We start from the raw sequence: 21,877 nt of genomic DNA on the forward strand, positions 1-21,877 counted from the left end.
AAAAATGGTTAAGTAATACAAGGCAGTGTGTATGCACTTGCCACTTGTCGGGTCCCGCTGGCGGCGATGTCGAGCTGGGTGCACATTGCTAAGTGTGTACCCAGCTTAAGGTATAGCTCAAAGGTTGAGACTTGGATGCTGAGGTAGAGCTGAATGCATGCCTGTTTGCAGAGCGTATATGGTGTGTTTTCGTACTGTGCACAAATACAACCGCTGGTGTAAGCGTGCACCAGTAAAGAAGACTTGCATCATCAAGGGTGCAGAGACAGTCAGTCTATGTGAAAGGCGCATACAGCTCTGCACGCAGGCAAGTTTATGAGTTGAGAGGGAGATGCATTAATGTGACACTTATTGTGAGGCTAAGCAGGGCCGGCACCAGGCACGTTCGACTATTTAAGGGCGGCCGGCCAATTCAAATATGGTGCCGGACGTCAGCCAATCAGAGCTCGCGGATCGGTAGTGGCGGCTCCTGATTGGCTGCCGGGCCACGAGCTCTGATTGGCTCAAGGACCAGCACCTTACTTGAGATGACCGGCACCGGAGAGAGCAGCACCGCAGAGATCGCGGTGGGCGAGTCCGGTCCGGGGTTGATAGCGGGACCGGTATAATGCAGCAGCTCGGGACGCTTGTCCCTGCTGCCGTAGCTCTTGTTTCTGCTGCCTGCATGTAGGTGAGGTGCCGGAAGCGAAGCTCCCAGACCTCAGCATTCAGCACACTGTGCACCGCCCATCCCCGCCGCACTTGGATACAGTTATCTGGCACTGGGGGCATTTGTGCATCTGGCAGCACTGTGTGGGCATTTATGTATTTGCCAGCACTGCTGGAGGCATTTATGTATCTGGCAGCACTGTGGGGGCATAAAATGTGTATCTGGCAGCACTGCTGAGGCATATAATGTGTATCTGGCAGCACTGCTGGGGGTATATAATGTGTATCTGGCAGCACTGTGGGGGCAGTTGTGTATCTGGCAGCACTGCTGGGGGCGTAAAGTGTGTATCTGGCATGGCACTGCTGGGGGCAAAAAATGTGTATCTGTCAGCACTGCTGGGGGCATATAATGTGTATCTGTCAGCACTGCTGGGGGTATATAATGTGCATCTGGCAGCACTGCTGGGGGCATATAATGTGTATCTGGCAGCACTGCTGGGTGCATATAATGTGTACCTGGCAGCACTGCTGGGGGTATATGTGTATCTGGCAGCACTGTGGGGGCAGTTGTGTATTTGGCAGCACTGCTGGAGGCATAACATTTGTATGTGGCAGCACTGCTGGGGGTATATAATGTGTATCTGGCAGCACTGCTGGGGGCATATAATGTGTATCTGGCAGCACTGCTGGGGGCATATAATGTGTATCTGGCAGCACTGCTGGGGGTATATAATGTGTATCTGGCAGCACTGTGGGGGCAGTTGTGTATCTGGCAGCACTGCTGAGGCATATAATGTGTATCTGGCAGCACTGCTGGGGGTATATAATGTGTATCTGGCAGAACTGTGGGGGCAGTTGTGTATCTGGCAGCACTGCTGGGGGCATAAAATGTGTATCTGGCAGCACTGCTGGGGGTATATAATGTGTATCTGGCAGCACTGCTGGGGGTATATAATGTGTATCTGGCAGCACTGTTGGGGCAGTTGTGTATCTGGCAGCACTGCTGGGGGCATATCATTTGTATGTGGCAGCACTGCTGTGGGTATATAATGTGTATCTGGCAGCACTGCTGTGGGCATATAATGTGTATCTGGCAGCACTGCTGGGGGTATATAATGTGTATCTGGCAGCACTGCTGGGGGCATATAATGTGCATCTGGCAGCACTGCTGGGGGCATATAATGTGCATCTGGCAGCACTGCTGGGGGCATATAATGTGTATCTGGCAGCACTGCTGGGGGCATATAATGTGTATCTGGCAGCACTGCTGGGGGCATATAATGTGTATCTCTCATGGCACTGCTGGGGGCATATAATGTGTACCCGGCATGGCACTGCTGGGGGCATATAATGTGTGCCCGGCATGGCACTGCTGGGGGCATATAATGTGTGCCCGGCATGGCACTGCTGGGGGCATATAATGTGTATCTGGCAGCACTGCTGGGGGCATATAATGTGTATCTGGCAGCACTGCTGGGGGCATATAATGTGTATCTGGCAACACTGCTGGGGGCATAAAATGTGTATCTCTCATGGCACTGCTGGGGGCATATAATGTGTATCTGGCACTGCACTATTGGGGGCATATATATATCTGGCACTCTACTGGAATGTTTTGTGTATCTGACACTATACTGGGGACATTATATGTAAGGAACACTACTGTGGGCATTATATGTAAGGCTGCTAATTGTGTGTGTAGAGGGGGTGTGAAAATAAATATATATTTAGAGTTTGATAATATAAAGTTGCTAGGCGACGTCCACTTTCTCAGGAGTGCGCGCTCCTTCGGCGCGTGCATTACAGGGGTAGGGGGCGTGTCAAAATTTCTCGCTCAGGGTGCTAGTAGGTCTGGAGATGGCCCCGAGGCCAAGTGAAGCAGGAGCAATAGTGATGGGATGTATCAGCAGCTCCATTTTTTGAGTGGGGGTAGAGAAAGCTCCCTACTCTTATAGGTAGTGCCGTAACTAGACATTGGGCTGTATTCAATTGTTTGAAAAGTCAATTGGGTGTCTGTTTTTTTCCTGTCTATTAGATAGGAAAAAACAGACACCCTAATGACTTTTTAAACAATTAAATTCCCCCCATTTTGGTTCACTGTACCAGAAAGAGCTTTGGTGCCTCCCCACCACCCATACTTTAAATAGGGACAGCATTCTCCCTCGGAAAAGCCACATGGTCTCCTGGGGAAGGGTGTGGCCACACAAAAGTACCCTCAATTCAAATTACGCCACAGTGCCCCTTACTCACATTACACCGCATAGTAGTGTCCTTATATACATTATGCCACAAACTAGAGCCTCTTATTCACATTACACTACACAGTAGTACCCCTTATACACAATATGCAACACGGTAGTATCCCTTATACACGATATGTGCCCACAGGGTAGTAGAGCCCCTTACACACAGTAGTAGATCCCCTTACACAGGTTATGTGCTTCTCTCTGTCTCTTTCTCCCTCGGCATGTACCTCCAAGCTTATCAGGTGAGGGTGCCCCCCGCTCTGCATATTACTCCCTGCTCCTACACATCTCCCACTTGGGGGGGAGGGATATCCCCTGCCATGGCGGCTCATTGCTGTACTCCTCAGATCACTGAAACTCTAGCATCTTGATTGGAGGAAGCCGCCAGGTTGTGAGGGAGCTGTTGCTTCAGTACTTCTCTCAGTGTCGGCAGTGTTCCTGGTCCTGACGGTGTGGCGGCGGTTGCGGGTGGCTGTGCAGAGGTTAAGAAGATTTTGTGGTGTTTTATAATGAGGGCACAGGCACTTATAGATTGCTCTGGCGGCCAGTTCTGCCCACAAGGTTTCTGTGCTGTGGGCGGCGCACCTTCAGCACCACTCTAGAAATGGCCCCGCCAATGGGCATGAGGGAGATCTCACAAACATCAAGGGATCCCATGCGCAGGACGCCGTAATGCCACCGCTATTCCCAGCAGTCAAGTATAGCTGGACCGTAAAACTGCGGATATGTGAAAAAATGTTTTTTAAGTAATAGCAGATGGATCTCAGCTGCCATACTGTATGGTGACCGCAAAATCATGACACATGTTTGCAGATACCGTAGAGAGGAAAAAGTGATTTTCTCCACGGTAACGGCATTAATACATGTGGATGTTTCATATAACGTGGCAAATTGGGCTTTTCTGCGGACACTTCGCTTAAGCAAGTCCGCCCCGATTTCATTCAGCTCTGCGTGACCCTTATGAATTCACATAGAAAGTTTTCATTCTGCAACGTGGCACAAACTTGTCAATGGTAACGAAAATCAAATAAAATATTGATAGGCCTACATAAATATGCATTTTTCCAGATTTCTTTCTTTTTTTAATTTTACCGGTCAGAGATATGTGAAATGATGCGATATCCCAGGCCTCGTTGTATGTAACTCTCCGCTCGGCGGTCTCTTTATAAGCACTTTTGTCCCAACGGAAGCTCATGGGGCACAGAGAAATAATCTGTTGTGTACTTGGGCAATTAAAGCCGGCTGTCAGTTCTAGTTTATCATACGCTTTGCACAGGTTTAACATATTGAATTAATCACTCTCTCTCTCTTGGTGACAGTTAAAATGTTGCAACATTGATGTGGCTGGAAACAACAAGTGTCGTTCACACACACACACACACACACACACACACACACACACACACACACACACACACACACACACACACACACCTCAAGAGAAGGTAGCAAATGAGAGAGTTTGACTGATCGACAACCAATGAACACACAGCGGTGTACTTCCCTCCCCTGAGATGGGAGAGAACCAAGCATGAAATCTGACAAAGGATAAAGTGTCCCTCCCGCCGAATATGTAAAGAAAAATTCCACTTGCTGAAAGTACATTGTGAAACATTATCTGCAACTTTTTAGTTCACAACATAAAATGACAGATGCCAATCACAAGTATTTCCATCATCTTTTCAGTCGGTGTTGGTTGGATCTTGGCCAGTGGTGTGATATAAAGATCTACAAGTGTGCCGTACACAACTCATAGCCAGGGCTGGGGTGACAGCAGTGCCACATACAGATGAATCCAGCTACTGTACACCTTAGTGCACCACAGACTGTGTAGCGGCAAGGTCCCTGACCACTAGTTGTGACATCATTACATCAAAGGTTAGGGGGCGGGGCTGGCACAGGGCACACTGCTACCCTGTTATGGCACTGGGCAGAGGGGCTGGCACAGGGCACACTGCTACCCTGTTATGGCACTGGGCGGACATATCCTTATTGTAGACATTATCTAAAGCACAACATCCGTACCCCACACCTAGGTCGTCTCCAGATGGATCTTAATATAAGAGAATACGTTTATAGTAGCATACAAATCCGCTATATCTTCATACGGGTGTGGATCATCAAATCGGCAGTCTCTAAGTCGACAGGGATGGAAGGTCGACAGGGTTCTTAGGTCGACATGTGCTAGGTCGACAGGTCAAAAGGTCGATATGAGGTTTTTTTTTGGTGTCGTTTTCTTCGTAGAGTGACCGGGAACCCCAATTAGTGCACCGTGTCCCCTCGTATGGCTCGCTTCGCTCGCCATGCTTCGGGCAAGGTGCTTCGCTTGGCACAGATTACCGTTCCAATCGTAATCCACGTGGATTGTTAAGTATGAAAAAGTTCAAAAAAAGATTTTTTTTTTTTTTTTTAAACTCGTGTCGACCTTTTGACCTGTCGACCTAGAAACCCTGTCGACCTTCAGACCGGATTCCCTTCATATGCAGGAGTGATTACTAATAAGGGTGGCAAACATGACAACTATGGGAGAGTAAGTTATTACATTATATATAATCCAGCACTAGAGGGCGACTGCATACATCTTCTATCCACATTCAATAGACTTCACAAAGGGTTAAGAGAAACACTTTGGCCGGTCACCTAGCGTAATGGACTATGACTGTCATTCATATTGCTGCCAACTGATGGGTACGAGATAATTAAAAGATATTAGAAACTTGTAATTGCTAATTAAATTAGTTAAAACCGATCTAATGAATACATTGCATTTCAAATGAAATCTAGCAGAATGGATTGCTTCGTATTGATTGAGGAATTATACATCTACATAGTGAGGAATTATACATCTACATAGTGATAAAAAAAACAGACCATTCATCTTCCTTATTACTTTCAAAATACATAATACAATCTATAATGATTATAAGTCTGCGCTTGAGAACTATTAAATGGAATACCAAATCTGTGAGACACACTGCCCCCTAGTGCTCACAGTAATGCCAGCAACACGCATTTACCTAATGCATCTCACCTCTTGTGTGCTTTAAACTACTGCCAATTTATACTTTCTCGTCAATTTAAACCAGTATTTCCTCCATAAAAGCGAGTGGCCAAATACCTATCATTAATTAAATGGCCATGGCCAAAAGTTTTGAAAATGACACAAGTATTGGGTTTCACAAAGTTTGGTGCTTCAGTGTTTTTAGACCTTTTTGTCAGATGTTACTATGGTGTACCGAAGTATAATTATAAGCAAGTGCCAAAGGAGTTTATTGACAATTACATTAAGTTTATGCAGAGAGTCTATATTTGCAGTGTTGACCCTTCTTTTTGAAGACCTTTGCAATTCGCTCTGGCATGCTGTCAATCAACTTCTGGACCACATACTGACTGATGGCCGCCCATTCTTGTCTACTCAATGCTTGCAGTTTGTCAGAATTTGTGGGTTTTGTTGGTCCACCCGCCTCTTGATGATTGACCACAAGTTCTCAATTGTATTAAGGTCTGCGGAGTTTCCTGGCTATGAACCCAAAATTTTGTTATTTTGTTCCCTGAGCCACTTATCACGTTTGCCTTATGGCAAGGTGCTCAATCATGCTGGAAAAGGCATTGTTTGTCACCAAACTGTTCTTGGATGGTTGGGAGAAGCTGCTCTTGGAGGAGGTTTTGGTACCATTCTTTATTCATGGCTGTGTTCTTAGGCAAAATGTTTAATTAGCCACTCCCTTGGCTGAGAAGCCACCCCACACATGAATAACTTTACCCCAATCCTCAGCAGTCCAAGCCCTGTACCTTTTGCAGAATATCAGTCTGTCCCTGATGTTTTTCCTGGAGAGAAGTGGCTTCTTTGCTGCCCTTCTTGACACCAGGCCATCCTCCAAAAGTCTTCGCCTCACTGTGTGTGCAGATACACTCACACCTGCCTGCTGCCATTCCTGAGCAAGCTCTACTCTGGTGGTGTGCCGATCCTACAGCTGAATCAACTTTAGAAGGTGGTCCTAGTGCTTGCTGGATGTTCTTGGATGCCCTGAAGCCTTCTTCACAACTACTGAACCTCTCTCCTTGAAGTTCTTGATGATCCGATAAATGGTTGATTTAGGTGCAATCTTACTAGCTGCAATATCCTTACCTGTGAAGCCCTTTTTGCGCAAAGCAATGATGAGTCCACATGTTTCCTTGCAGGTAACCATGGTTAACAGAGGAAGAACAATGATTTCAAGCACCACCCTCCTTTTAAAGCTTCCAGACTGTTATTCTAACTCAATCATCGTGAAAGAGTGATCTCCAGCTTTGTCCTCGTCAACACTCTCACCTGTGTTAACGAGAGAATCACTGGCATGCTGTCCTTTTGTGCAGTGCAAATGTAGTTTTTTGGGATTAGTACATTGTCATGGCAAAGAGGGACTTTGCAGTTAATTGCAATTCATCGGACCACTCTTCATGACATTCTGGAGTATGTGCAAATTGTCATCATAAAAACTGAGGCAGCAGACTTTGTGAAAACCAATACTCGTGCCATTCTCAAAACTTTTGGCCATGGCTAGAGTTGCTAGAAATTTTGGAGGGGGAGATTTATCAAAACTTCAAAATAGGGCAGGTGGCAAAGTTGCCCACAGCAACCAGATTGTAGCTCTCATTTTATATAGAATGTTCTAGATCAGTGGTTCTCAACCGCAGTCCTCAAGTAACCCCAACAGTTCATGTTTTCCAGGTCTCCTCACAGGATTGCAAGTGAAATAATTTGCTCCACCTGTGGGTCTTTTAAAATGTGTCAGTGAGTAATGAATACACCTGTGCAACTGCTAGATGACCTGGAAAACATGAACTGTTAGGGGTACTTGAGGACCGAGGTTGAGAACCACTAGATGAATGATAGCTAGAATCTGGTTGGCTGCTTTGTATACCTCCCAACTTCTCGCAAATAGAAATTGGAACTCTGTTGAGCACCAAAGGCATGTACTTCCAAAAAGGGGGTATGGCCTCGTGCCAGGGGGAGTGTCTTCGCTGAAAATGCCGCAATCATTACAACACACACCCCTGCCCTTCCCGCACTGAGTCCCAAAAAATTACCGTACTGACAAAATTGGGACAGTTGGTAAGTATGCTTTCGGCAACATCGCCGTTTGTAGTCTTTTGAGGGTTTGAAACATCACCCCCTTTGACTCCAGGCAGGCAACTCTTTTCCAGTATTTCACCAGTGCAGTCACGTACAGTATATGAAGGAGACTTGTGCTCACATCTTTATAGCATTTATGTCAAGCGGGGAAACAGCAGGCGTCTGCCACGTGTATGATGGCATGCACCTGTGTTCTGCAAGAACAAGCAACATGGTTTATAACTGTACACACAAGTACCCAGGTCTGTAGGAGAACACATGCTCAAGATCACATATTGTAATACTATATATGATAAGCTTCCCAACTGCACCATCATTATTGTCATCTGGCCAATCCTTGAAATAATCAAGTACGTAAAAAAACATTCAATCTGTAACCACGAAGTTCCGCGTTTTAAAAGTAGTAGTACAGTAGTAGTCTGAGCCTCACCAGAGTTCCTCTCTACAAGGCACTGCCCTGTCCAATGGGTTAATGACAAACACACAAGAGTTTCAATCAATATAAACCACTAGTTCTTGCATAACTACTTACTGTATTCAGTGCATTAATGTTTGGCCACTACATTTTACAATACATACACGAATGGTGGTGGATCGCATCACAGGTTTAGAAAGGCAGAAGATGATAAAGGATTTTTATTTATGATGCTACATGCTGAACCAGTGAACGCCCGCTTACTGCTAAGCTCTGGAGAACATTATTCTCTGTCCCCATAAATCACCAAACTATGAAGTCCATCCCAAACAGATAACTGCCAAGCAAGGGCACTGAGAAGGGAAGGAAGGAGAGTGTATAGTAATTACACGGGCCCAGGGGCTTAGTATGCAGAGTGAAGGAGACATCCATACAAGAACATGGTCAGTGCTGGTTTATGCAGGATGGCCTACACCACACAGTACTATCATCAGGGGAGAAGACTTCCTTCTACAAGGTCAATAATGGCTACAGGCAGATGGGTGAAATGATCAGATTCTTTGGGGTAAATTTACTAAGACGGGAGTTCTATTTAAGATGGGATGTTGTCCATAGCAACCAATCGGATTCTACATCTCATTTATCTAGCACTTTCTCGAAGATAAGACGTGGAATTTGATTGGTTGCTATGGCCAACATCCCATCTTAAACAGAACTCACATCTTAGTAAATTTACCCCTTTGTATCTATGGGGCACCCACCCTTGGAAACTGAAGGGGAACTTCAACAAACACTTTAGACACCGCTCCGTTCCCGTTTATACCATACAGCAGGTCATACACATGGCACATTAAGGGGAACCTTACTTAGTTTCCATAGAGACTGCTCTCTACTGCCCACTGGTTACCCGCTAGCTCTCTTCCCTACCCATTGTGCATGTTGTACTAAGCCCTGCACGCCCCACGTTCCATGTGTTTATTTGACACGTCGCACAAGCTCATAGTAATGGGTTCCGGATGATAGATCTACAACGTCTAGGTAGACACAGTCAATAGGCAGACAACATATGGTTAACATATCTTAGGTTGACAGATACAAAAGGTGAACATGACATTGGTTGACACACAAATGGTTGGCGCATTTTTTTTAAAAAAATTTTTGAGGGTGGGGTTCACATGTTTTTCCAACATTCACTTGATTTACTATCCACGTGGACATCTATTGGGAATAGTAATCTTGCCCAAAGTGTAGCGTGCCTGCAAGGGTACATGTTACTACTGACGGTGGTCATATAACATGGAATAGACAAGAATTGCCCTGATAAACCTAACCTTTCATCTGTCAACCTAGTGCATGTCGACCAATTCACTGTCTGCCTAGACATTTAGACCTATTATACAAACCCAATAGTAACGGTCGTGTATGTGCCTCATGTTAGCTATCGCCCTGATCCAGTCGGAGCATTGTGAGGCTCAAAACAAATGGTGAACTGGGCGGTTCTTCCCGTCGTTCCCTGTAATGCCTGACAGAGCAGCACAGAACATTATACAGTGTTGCAATGTAATATATAAGGTTATTAGAGAGAGGAGAGACCGAGCCCCTAATAGATAGTTGGAAATCACATCCATGGTTTATTATGTTCTTGCCCTTTAACAGACCATAAAACTGGTAACATTAGCATGATAGAACGTCTTACCTCTGTAGAAGTCAGCGTTTCGCAGGAACAAGGTGCTGTTTATAATAGCCAGAACCCAACACAGGGGCATGAGATAGAGGGTGCAAATAGAGCCCAGCAGTAACCCGTACAACCTGATGGAGAGAAAAGGGGACAGGATACAGATTATTCTTCACTGAAAGATCCGAAAACCTCATAACAGAATTCTTACACAGCAAAGAAGAATTGTATATACCCCTCTCACCAGGAAAGTACTATAGATACTGATGTAGTAAACCAGGCCAGATACCAACCTGATGTAATACACCTGTTATTTTTCAACCCCAGCCTGTAACATGGAAGCTAGGAGCTGATTGGCTGGTGCGTTATCACCTTCCACTTTATCACTTCACCAGGCTTAATAAATCTGCCCCTGAATAACAAAAACCCACAAATTCTGACAAACTGCAAGTATTGATTAGGCAAGAATAGGCAGCCATCAGTCAGTATGTGGCCCAGAAGTTGATTGACAGCATGCCAGGGCGAATTGCAGAGGTCTTGAAAAAGAAGGGTCAACACTGCAAGTATTGACTCTTTTCATAAACTTAATGTAATGGTCAATAAAAGCTTTTGACACTTATGAAATTCTTGTAATTTTACTTCAGTATACCACAGTAACATCTGACAAAAAAGTCTAAAAGCACGGAAGCACCAAACTTTGTGAAAACAAATACTTGTGTCATTCTCAAAACTTTTGGCCATGGCTGTATACAGGTATTGTCACATTTATCCCCGTCCTACAGCATAACACCACAAGGGGGTGCTCTATAGAGGTACTGTCACATTTATCCCCGTCCTGCAGCATACCACTACAAGGGGGTGCTCACTGTCACATGTATCCCACGTAGTGCAGCATAGCACCACAAGGGGGAGCTCTATACAGGTACTGTCACATGTATCCCACGTCCTGCAGCATAGCACCACAAGGGGGTGCGCTATATAGAAAATAATAATAATAATAATTTTATTTATATAGCGCTCTTTCTCCAAAAGGACTCAAAACGCTTAACAGATACATAGCATAATATGGTACAGAAAATAATGAAGTACAGAACAGCTTTTCATAAAATACAGAAGCATGGAGATACTAAAGGGACATTTATGGGAATGCTTGAGTAAATAAGAATTTACTCACCGGTAATTCTATTTCTCGTAGTCCGTAGTGGATGCTGGGAACTCCGTAAGGACCATGGGGAATAGACGGCTCCGCAGGAGACTGGGCACATCTAAAGAAAGAATTAGGACTATCTGGTGTGCACTGGCTCCTCCCCCTATGACCCTCCTCCAAGCCTCAGTTAGGACACTGTGCCCGGAAGAGCTGACACAATAAGGAAGGATTTTGAATCCCGGGTAAGACTCATACCAGCCACACCAATCCCACTGTATAACTCGTGATAGGAACCCCGGTTAACAGTACGATAACAAAAGGAGCCTCTGAACAGATGGCTCGCAATAATAACCCGATTTGTGTAACAATAACTATTTACAAGTATTGCAGACAATCCGCACTTGGGATGGGCGCCCAGCATCCACTACGGACTACGAGAAATAGAATTACCGGTGAGTAAATTCTTATTTTCTCTGACGTCCTAGTGGATGCTGGGAACTCCGTAAGGACCATGGGGATTATACCAAAGCTCCCAAACGGGCGGGAGAGTGCGGACGACTCTGCAACACCGAATGAGAGAACTCCAGGTCCTCCTCAGCCAGGGTATCAAATTTGTAGAATTTTGCAAACGTGTTTGCCCCTGACCAAGTAGCAGCTCGGCAAAGTTGTAAAGCCGAGACCCCTCGGGCAGCCGCCCAAGATGAGCCCACCTTCCTTGTGGAATGGGCTTTTACAGATTTAGGCTGCGGTAGTCCTACCGCAGAATGCGCCAGCTGAATAGTGCTATAAATCCAGCGCGCAATAGTCTGCTTAGAAGCAGGAGCACCCAGTTTGTTGGGTGCATACAGGATAAACAGCGAGTCAGTTTTCCTGACTCCAGCCGTCCTGGAAACATAAATTTTTAGGGCCCTGACTACGTCCAGTAACTTGGAATCCTCCAAGTTCCCAGTAGCCGCAGGCACCACAATAGGCTGGTTCAAGTGAAACGCTGATACCACCTTCGGGAGAAACTGAGGACGAGTCCTCAATTCTGCCCTATCCATATGAAAAATCAGATAAGGGCTTTTATAGGACAAAGCCGCCAATTCTGACACACGCCTGGCCGAAGCCAGGGCCAACAGCATGACCACTTTCCACGTGAGATATTTCAAATCCACAGTCTTAAGTGGTTCAAACCAATGTGATTTCAGGAACTCCAAAACCACATTGAGATCCCAAGGTGCCACTGGGGGCACAAAAGGAGGCTGAATATGCAGAACTCCCTTGACAAAAGTCTGAACTTCAGGCAGGGAAGCCAGTTCTTTCTGGAAGAAAATCGACAGGGCCGAAATCTGGACCTTAATGGACCCCAATTTGAGGCCCAACGTCACCCCTGTTTGCATGAAATGCAGGAATCGACCCAGTTGAAATTCCTCCGTTGGGGCCTTCCTGGCCTCACACCAAGCAACATATTTTCGCCAAATGCGGTGATAATGGTTTGTGGTGACATCCTTCCTGGCTTTGATCAGGGTAGGAATGACTTCCTCCGGAATACCCTTTTCCTTCAGGATCCGGTGTTCAACCGCCATGCCGTCAAACGCAGCCGCGGTAAGTCTTGGAACAGACAGGGCCCCTGCTGCAGCAGGTCCTGTCTGAGCGGCAGAGGCCAAGGGTCCTCTGAAAGCATCTCTTGAAATTCCGGGTACCAAGCTCTTCTTGGCCAATCCGGAATCACGAGTATAGTTTTCACTCCTCGCCTTCGTATTATTCTCAGTACCTTGGGAATGAGAGGCAGAGGAGGAAACACATAAACCGACTGGTACACCCACGGTGTTACTAGAGCGTCCACAGCGATCGCCTGAGGGTCCCTTGACCTGGCGCAATATTTTTTTAAGCTTTTTGTTGAGGCGGGACGCCATCATGTCCACCTGTGGTCTTTCCCACCGGTTTACCAGCATTTGGAAGACTTCTGGATGAAGTCCCCATTCTCCCGGGTGGAGGTCGTGCCTGCTGAGGAAGTCTGCTTCCCAGTTGTCCACTCCCGGAATGAACACTGCTGTCAGTGCTAACACATGATTTTCCGCCCATCGGAGAATCCTTGTGGCTTCTGCCATTGCCCTCCTGCTTCTTGTGCCGCCCTGTCTGTTTACATGGGCGACCGCCGTGATGTTGTCTGATTGGATCAGTACCGACTGGTTCTGAAGCAGGGGCCTTGCTTGGCTTAGGGCATTGTAGATGGCCCTTAGCTCCAGAATATTTATGTGAAGCGAAATCTCCTGATCTGACCACAGTCCTTGGAAATTTCTTCCCTGTGTGACTGCCCCCCAGCCCCGAAGGCTGGCACCCGTGGTCACCAGGACCCAGTCCTGTATTCCGAATCTGCGGCCCTCTAGTAGATGAGCCCTCTGCAGCCACCACAGCAGCGACACCCTGGTCCTTGCCGACAGGGTTATCCGCTGTTGCATCTGGAGATGGGACCCGGACCATTTGTCCAACAGGTCCCACTGGAAAGTCCTTGCGTGGAACCTTCCGAATGGAATTGCTTCGTACGAAGCTACCATTTTTCCCAGGACTCGTGTGCATTGATGTACCGACACCTGTCCCGGTTTTAGGAGGTCTCTGACTAGAGATGACAACTCCTCGGCTTTTTCCACTGGAAGAAACACTTTTTTCTGGTCTGTGTCCAGAATCATTCCCAGGAACAGAAGATGTGTCGTCGGGACCAGCTGTGACTTTGGAATATTGAGAATCCAGCCGTGCTGTTGTAGCACTTCCCGAGAAAGTGCTACCCCCACTACCAACTGTTCTTTGGACCTCGCCTTTATCAGGAGATCGTCCAAGTACGGGATAATTAAAACTCCCTTCTTGCGAAGGAGTATCATCATTTCGGCCATTACCTTGGTAAAGACCCTCGGTGCCGTGGATAACCCAAACGGCAGCGTCTGGAACTGATAGTGACAGTCCTGTACCACAAATCTGAGGTACTCCTGGTGAGGAGGGTAAATGGGGACATGTAGGTACGCATCCTTGATGTCCAGGGAGACCATGTAATCCCCCTCGTCCAGGCTCGCAATAACCGCCCTGAGCGATTCCATCTTGAACTTGAACCTTTTGATATAAGTGTTCAAGGCTTTTAAATTTAAGATGGGTCTCACCGAACCGTCCGCTTTCGGTACCACAAACATTGTGGAATAGTAACCCTTTCCTTGCTGAAGGAGGGGTACCTTGACAATCACTTGCTGTGAATACAGTTTTTGGATAGCCACCAACACCGCGTCCCTGGCAGAGGGAGTTGCTGGTAAGGCAGATTTTAGAAAACGGCGGGGGGGGGGGGGACGTCTCGAATTCCAGCCTGTACCCCTGAGATACTACTTGAAGGGTCCAGGGATCCACCTGTGAGAGCGCCCACGGTGTGCTGAAATTTCTGAGACGGGCCCCCACCGTACCCGGATCCGCCTGTGAAGCCCCAGCGTCATGCTGTGGACTTACCGGATGCGGGGGAGGACTTTTTCTCTTGGGAACTGGCTGTATGCTGCAGCTTTTTCCCTCTACCTTTGCCTCTCGGCAGAAAGGACGCGCCTCGAGCCCTCTTGTGTTTTTGGGGCCGAAAGGACTGTACTTGATAATACGGTGCTTTCTTTTGCTGTGGGGTAGCTTGTGGCAAAAATTACGATTTCCCAGCCGTAGCTGTGGAAACGAGGTCTGAAAGACCATCCCCAAACAGTTCCACCCCCTTATAAGGCAAAACTTCCATGTGTCTTTTTGAATCGGCATCACCTGACCACTGCCGAGTCCATAACCCCCTTCTGGCGGCAACGGACATTGCACTTATTTTTGATGCCAGCCGGCAAATATCCCTCTGTGCATCACGCATGTATAAGACAGCGTCTTTTATATGCTCTACTGTCAGCAAAATATTGTCCCTATCCAGGGTATCAATATTATCCAACAGGGAATCTGACCACGCGGCAGCAGCACTCCACATCCATGCTGATGCAATTGCTGGTCGCAATATAATGGCCGTGTGTGTATATATAGCTTTTAGGGTAGCTTCCTGCTTTCTATCGGCAGGATCCTTTAGGGCGGCCGTATCCGGAGACGGTAGTGCCACCTGTTTTGATAAACGTGTAAGCGCTTTATCTACCCTAGGGGATGTTTCCCAACGTGACCTATCCTCTGGCGGGAAAGGGTACGCTGCCAATAACCGTTTAGAAATTATCAATTTCTTATCGGGGGAAGTCCAGGCTTCCGCACACACTTCATTTAATTCCTCAGATGCAGGAAAAACTACTGGGAGTTTTTTCTCACCGAACATAATACCCTCTTTTGTGGTACCTGGGGTACTATCAGAAATGTGTAATACATTTTTCATTGCCTCAATCATGTAACGGGTGGACCTATTGGAGGGTACATTAGTCTCATCGTCGTCGACACTGGAGTCGGTATCCGTGTCGACATCTGTGTCTGCCATCTGAGGTAGCGGGCGTTTTAAAGCCCCTGATGATATTTGAGACGCTGGAACAGTCACAAGCTGAGTAGCCGGCTGTCCTATGTCGTCAAACCTTTTATGTAAGGAGCTGACACTGTCACGTAATTCCTTCCATAAGTCCATCCACACAGGTGTCGACCCTTCAGGGGGTGACAACACACTTACAGGCATTTGCTCTGCCTCCACATCATTTTCCTCATCATACATGTCGACACAGCGGAACCGACACACAGCACACACACAGGGAATGCTCTGTCAGAGGACAGAACCCCACAAAGCCCTTTGGGGAGACAGAGGGAGAGTATGCCAGCACACACCAGAGCGCTATATACCACAGGGATATCACCTATAAAGTGTGTTTTCCCGTTATAGCTGCATATATATTATACTGCGCTTAAATTTGTTCCCCCCCTCTCTTTTTTACCCTTTCTGTAGTGCAGGACTGCAGGGGAGAGCCAGGGAGCGATCCTTCCAGCGGAGCTGTGAGGGAAAATGGCGCCAGTGTGCTGAGGGAGATGGCTCCGCCCCTTTTTCGGCGGGCTTTCTCCCGCAATTTTAAGATTTCTGGCAGGGGTTAATATACACCTATATAGCCTCTGGGGCTATATATGGTGTCAGTTTGCCAGCCAAGATGTTATTTATTGCTGCTAAGGGCGCCCCCCCCCCCCAGCGCCCTGCACCCACCAGTGACCGCAGTGTGTGGTGTGCATGAGGAGCAATGGCGCACAGCTGCAGTGCTGTGCGCTACCTTGGAGAAGACAGAAGTCTTCAGCCACCGATTTTCCGGACCTTCTTGCTTCTGGCTCTGTAAGGGGGACGGCGGCGCGGCTCCGGGAACGGACAACGAGGTCGGGTCCTGTGTGCGATCCCTCTGGAGCTAATGGTGTCCAGTAGCCTAAGAAGCCCAAGCTACCACCACTTAGGTAGGTTCGCTTCTTCTCCCCTTAGTCCCTCGGTGCAGTGAGCCTGTTGCCAGCAGGTCTCACTGTAAAATAAAAAACCTAATTATACTTTCTTTCTAGGAGCTCAGGAGAGCCCCTAGTGTGCATCCAGCTCAGCCGGGCACAGAAATCTAACTGAGGCTTGGAGGAGGGTCATAGGGGGAGGAGCCAGTGCACACCAGGTAGTCCTAATTCTTTCTTTAGATGTGCCCAATCTCCTGCGGAGCCGTCTATTCCCCATGGTCCTTACGGAGTTCCCAGCATCCACTAGGACGTCAGAGAAAACAGGAAAGTCTTGAGTCTACTTTTGAAGGATTCTATAGTTGGGGCCTCTCGCACTGTGCGGGGAAGTGAGTTCCATAGAGTCGGAGCCGCATGACTAAAAGCTCGACCCCCAGATGAGTTACAGGAGATTCTAGGTACTGCTAAAAGTCCTTCATCCACAGATCGCATTAATCGAGTGGGGCAGTATGGGGTCAGAAGCTGCTTCAGGTACCTTGGGCCCTGGTCATGTAGGGCTTTGAAACTCAGTAAGCCAATCTTGAAGATGATTCGCCATCGTACAGGCAGCCAGTGAAGGGAGTAGAGGATGGGTGTTATGTGGCTAGAACGGGGCTGGTTGGTTAATAGCCTGGCCGCTGTGTTTTGACACAGCTGTAAGCGCTGCAATTCTTTTGCTGGGAGACCAAGGTAGAGGGCATTACAGTAGTCTAATCGAGATGATACAAATGCATGGGTGACTTTTGGCAGATCATCTGAGGGAATTAAGTGCTGTCACATGTATCACCGTACTGCAGCATAACACCACAAGGGGGTGCTCTCTACACGTACGGTCACATTTATCCCTCTCCTGAAAGAGAAAGTATCAAATTAGGTGTTACCTGCCCTGATACAGGTTGAGTATCCCATATCCAAATATTCCGAAATACGGAATATTCCGAAATACGGACTTTTTTGAGTGAGAGTGAGAAAGTGAAACCTTTGTTTTTTGATGGCTCAATGTACACAAACTTTGTTTAATACACAAAGTTATTAATAATATTGTATTAAATGCCCTTCAGGCTGTGTATATAAGGTGTATATGAAACATAAATGAATTGTGTGAATGTAGACACACTTTGTTTAATGCACAAAGTTATAAAAAATATTGGCTAAAATTACCTTCAGGCTTTGTGTATAAGGTGTATATGTAACATAAATGCATTCTGTGCTTAGACTTGGGTCCCATCACCATGATATCTCATTATGTTATGCAATTATTCCAAAATACGGAAAAATCCGATATCCAAAATACCTCTGGTCCCAAGCATTTTGGATAAGGGATACTTAACCTGTATAGATGATTAGCTACTTTGTGTACAGCTGTCGATTACATAAAGACTTGATGGAAAGACACTTTACACTGATCACTCCAGTCTCACTATATAATAATAATGTGTTCTAGTTACAAATATGAATGGTGTGGGGTTTGTTTCTGGTGCAGAGCTGCAGCTATGAATATGGGTAAATACCCGTCGGTAAATCTGTGTTTAAGCAGTAATATAGTTTATTTAGAATAGTTTTCCACCACACGTCTGCAGCCCAAGTTATTCTGCTGCCTATTGATTATGGAGGTTAATGTTCTCAGTGTTCTCTAACGTCTCAGAGGGAAAATGATTAATGCACATTAAGAAGCAAACGTCTGTGCTGGAAGTATTGGAAGACGCTTTGATAGGGACAGAGGGTAAGAGATTCCTGTAATCGGCTCTGCATATAGATTCAGGCCTGACATTTGAGGTATATGACTCGCTGTCCCATCCCCTCACTGCAACTCTTCTCCTAGAGTGTCCTCTAGCACCGTTAACCCTTTAGGAGCGGTACAGAGTAATGTTGTATTAAATTAAATTATACATTAAGTGGATGATACTCTTCACAGCCCTGAAAGCACAATGACGGATCTTGGCGGTATTCTACTAGCAATGCCTGGAAATTACGACGGGCAGACCGCTCAGAGTGGGGATTTGGCAAAGTCGCCATTACTGGCTACCGTGATTGATCAAGCTACCAACAGACTGGGGCGTGCTGTGGAGAGGACCTGTTGTCCGGGCGCACTCAGGGAAGAGATGTATCAAATTCTGGAGAGAGATAAAGTACCAACCAACCGGCTCCTGACTTTTTTTTTTTTAAATACAGCCTGTAACATGGCAGTTAGGAGTGGATTGGTTGGTACTTTATCTCTCTCCAAGGTTTCATAAGTCTCCCTCTAGTCCAGTGTGGCTTAGATTAATATAGATGAGTAACAATATTCTGAGGCTGGGGCAATAAGGCCCTGGTCAGGTTACAAGGCCAGAACTGGACAGCTCTCCCGGCCAGGGAATCGTTGGCCACTAATTGTCCTGGCCTCTGGAGAGAGTATTACCTCAGTATGATACTACTTATCAGCAGGGTTTATTTTAATTTTCTCTAGTTGTTAGTAACTTCATTCCACCCCATATTTGCTCTTATTAGAAGGAAAAATGACGAAGTCTGAAAATGTCTTAAATGGCATTCCATAAACTATTACACACCTGGGGTCCAGCATCCCATACAATCCTGCAGGTCGTCCCAGGCCTGCTGCAAGACAATGGTCTTTTCATTCTTGCAGAACCTGGGCTTTTTTTTTTCTGCATTGTTTAAACTCCAGGAACGTGTAAATGGTCAACGTATTGCCGGCAGTGGCCAATGGACCATGGTAGGTAATATTCTAAGGCAAAACTCATTACCATAGAGAAATGACTAAGAAAGTGAAACTATCCAGCCAATGGCCTAGTGCAAGTTATACAATGATAGTGAATATCTGGTTATGGCACCCATTTTACTATGAGGGACCATTAGGGGGGGGCATAAAGTTCCTTAAACCTATAAGAGGGGAGTCTGGTCTTCCTGGTGAATGTGATCACCTGCAATAAGCACTGCCCTATAAAACTATAATGGAATCTAGGCAGTGGCGTCACAAGGGGGGGGTGCGGCCCGCTCCTGGGTGTCACCCGCCGAGGGGTGACACCAAAATGCCGGCTCCTGCTCAGTGACAGGAGCCAGAACTGCAGGCAGAGCACTCTCCGGGAGGCAGCGCACACCTCACGAACCCCACAAGTGACGGGTGTCGGTTGGGACACGAAGCCCCGCCCCCATTGGAGCACCGCCCTTACCACAAAGCCCCGCCCTTTTTCGGACCCCCGAGCAGCTAACAAGGGCGCTGGGCAGTGAAGCCTGCCCCCTGAGTGAAAATCCACCCCTTTCAGCAGCGCCCTTTGTCTCACCGCCGCACCAGGTGTCAAGGAGGTAAGTGACGCTTCTGAGTCTAGGGATGGGGGAAGATCTCTCATCAACCTGGCATACAGATGTATCCTCACACTGTACATCTTGCCTCACAACACAGCAGGAGATTCCTGGCGTGAGTGACCTGACAGGTCCTGCTTTTTTACCGAAAATGCATCTTATTCGCATTGCTATGAGAATACGACGCACAATCAGACTCTGCTGATTAAAATAATATGCGGCATGCCTGTATTCTGTGTGCGTCTGCGGCTGTATCTGCATACAAAATGCTACGCTACAGTGTGTTCCTAGGAAATAACTGTAATCAGGGCTTAAAGTGGTCCTGGAGAGGTGGGGGAACTCACCTCACCCGCAATGCCGCAGAAAGGGGTGTGGCCTCACACAGAAGGGGCGTGGCCACACAAAAGTAACACCAATTCAAAATAATGCTTCACAGTAGCACAATCTTATTCACATTGTCCGCCCCACATACTAATGCCCTTTACACACACAATAGCAGAGTCCCCCTTTTACACAGTACGGGAGGCGAAGCCCCCTTTTACACAGTACGGCAGACAGCTTCCCCTTTTACACAGTACGACAGGTAGAGCCCCTTCCAGCGCGCACACACACACACACACACTCTCTCTCTCTCTCTCTCTCTCAGAGTCTTGAAAGTGCAAAAAAAGACAAAAAGAGTGACATGGCAAGAGAGGGTGAGAGAGACATGGAGAGAGAGACATTGCAAGAGAGAGAGAGAGACATGGCAAAAGAGGGAGATGAGGGGGAGACATAGCAAAATAGAGTGACAGAGAGAGAGAGAGAGAAACATGGAGAGAGAGAGAGAATATCAGCAGCAGAAAGACTGGGCACCCAGAGCTGTGAATTGTGGCAGCAGTTACCTGGAGGTCTTCATGTGGAGGGCGAGTTGACTCTCCTGCCAGACGCCCAGGGGTGTGCCACGGTTAGGATAGGGCCTCGGACCATCATTCACTTGCAGACAGTGCTCCGGTGGAGGTGGGGAGGGCATTACAGGCCGCGGGTCACTAAGCTTAGGGGTAGGGTGGAATTTAAGCTGCTGCGCTGGCAGGGAGATGGGGAGTGGGCATGGGCATTACTGGCCGCTGCTCAACGTCAGTTAACAGTTAACTCCGGCGGCTGCGGGGGGTGGGGGGGTGGGATTGGGCGTTACAACCCGCGGCTCAGTCACACTCTGGCGGCTGTGGCAGCGGCGGAGGGGGGGAGAGACGGCACTTTGAACCTGGCGCCGGCTGTGCGTCATTCACGGCTCCTGGACCGCCAGCTAATGAGAAGCTGCCACTTGGCAGCTTCTCATTGGCTGGCGGTCTGCGAGCCGTGATTGGCTCACGCCAGATTTAAAAAAAAGCCTCATCTTCTTCTGATTGGTGCTGCAGCCGGTCCGCGAGCCGTGATTGGCTGGCGGCCGCTGCCACCTTTACTATGGAACAGTTAACTCCGGCGGCTGCGGGGGGGGGGGGGGGATCGGGCGTTACAAACCGCGGCTCAGTCACACTCTGGCGGCTGTGGCAGCGGCGGAGGGGGGGAGAGACGGCACTTTGAACCTGGCGCCGGCTGTGCGCCATTCACGGCTCCTGGACCGCCAGCTAATGAGAAGCTGCCACTTGGCAGCTTCTCATTGGCTGGCGGTCTGCGAGCCGTGATTGGCTCACGCCAAAAAAGCCTCATCTTCTTCTGATTGGTGCTGCAGCCGGTCCGCGAGCCATGATTGGCTGGCGGCCGCTGCCACCTTTACTATGGAACAGGGACATGATGCTGTGGCCGGGCGGAGGCGGAACTGGTTCCGCCTGCAATTAGAGGTGACGGAACGCAGTTCCGCCCCGTTCCGGCCCACTTTAACCACTGACTGTAATGTACCATTTCATATGCAGATACAGCTACGGTCACACACAGTACATAGGCATGC

General features: G+C 47.6%; 1 protein-coding gene across 5 annotated transcripts in view; it reads right to left on the reverse strand.

The window, feature by feature from the left end:
• Positions 1-21,877, reverse strand: part of ZFYVE27 (zinc finger FYVE-type containing 27) — a 144,945-nt gene that overhangs the window by 87,176 nt on the left and 35,892 nt on the right. For all 5 annotated transcript variants that reach the window (XM_063962315.1, XM_063962316.1, XM_063962317.1 and 2 more), the window contains exon 6: positions 10,122-10,234. In XM_063962315.1, coding sequence (XP_063818385.1) covers positions 10,122-10,234 — 113 coding nt within the window. The remainder of the gene's footprint in view (positions 1-10,121; positions 10,235-21,877) is intronic.

This window comes from Pseudophryne corroboree, chromosome 3 (assembly GCF_028390025.1).
Source record: "Pseudophryne corroboree isolate aPseCor3 chromosome 3, aPseCor3.hap2, whole genome shotgun sequence".
Taxonomy (NCBI): Eukaryota; Metazoa; Chordata; class Amphibia; order Anura; family Myobatrachidae; genus Pseudophryne; species Pseudophryne corroboree.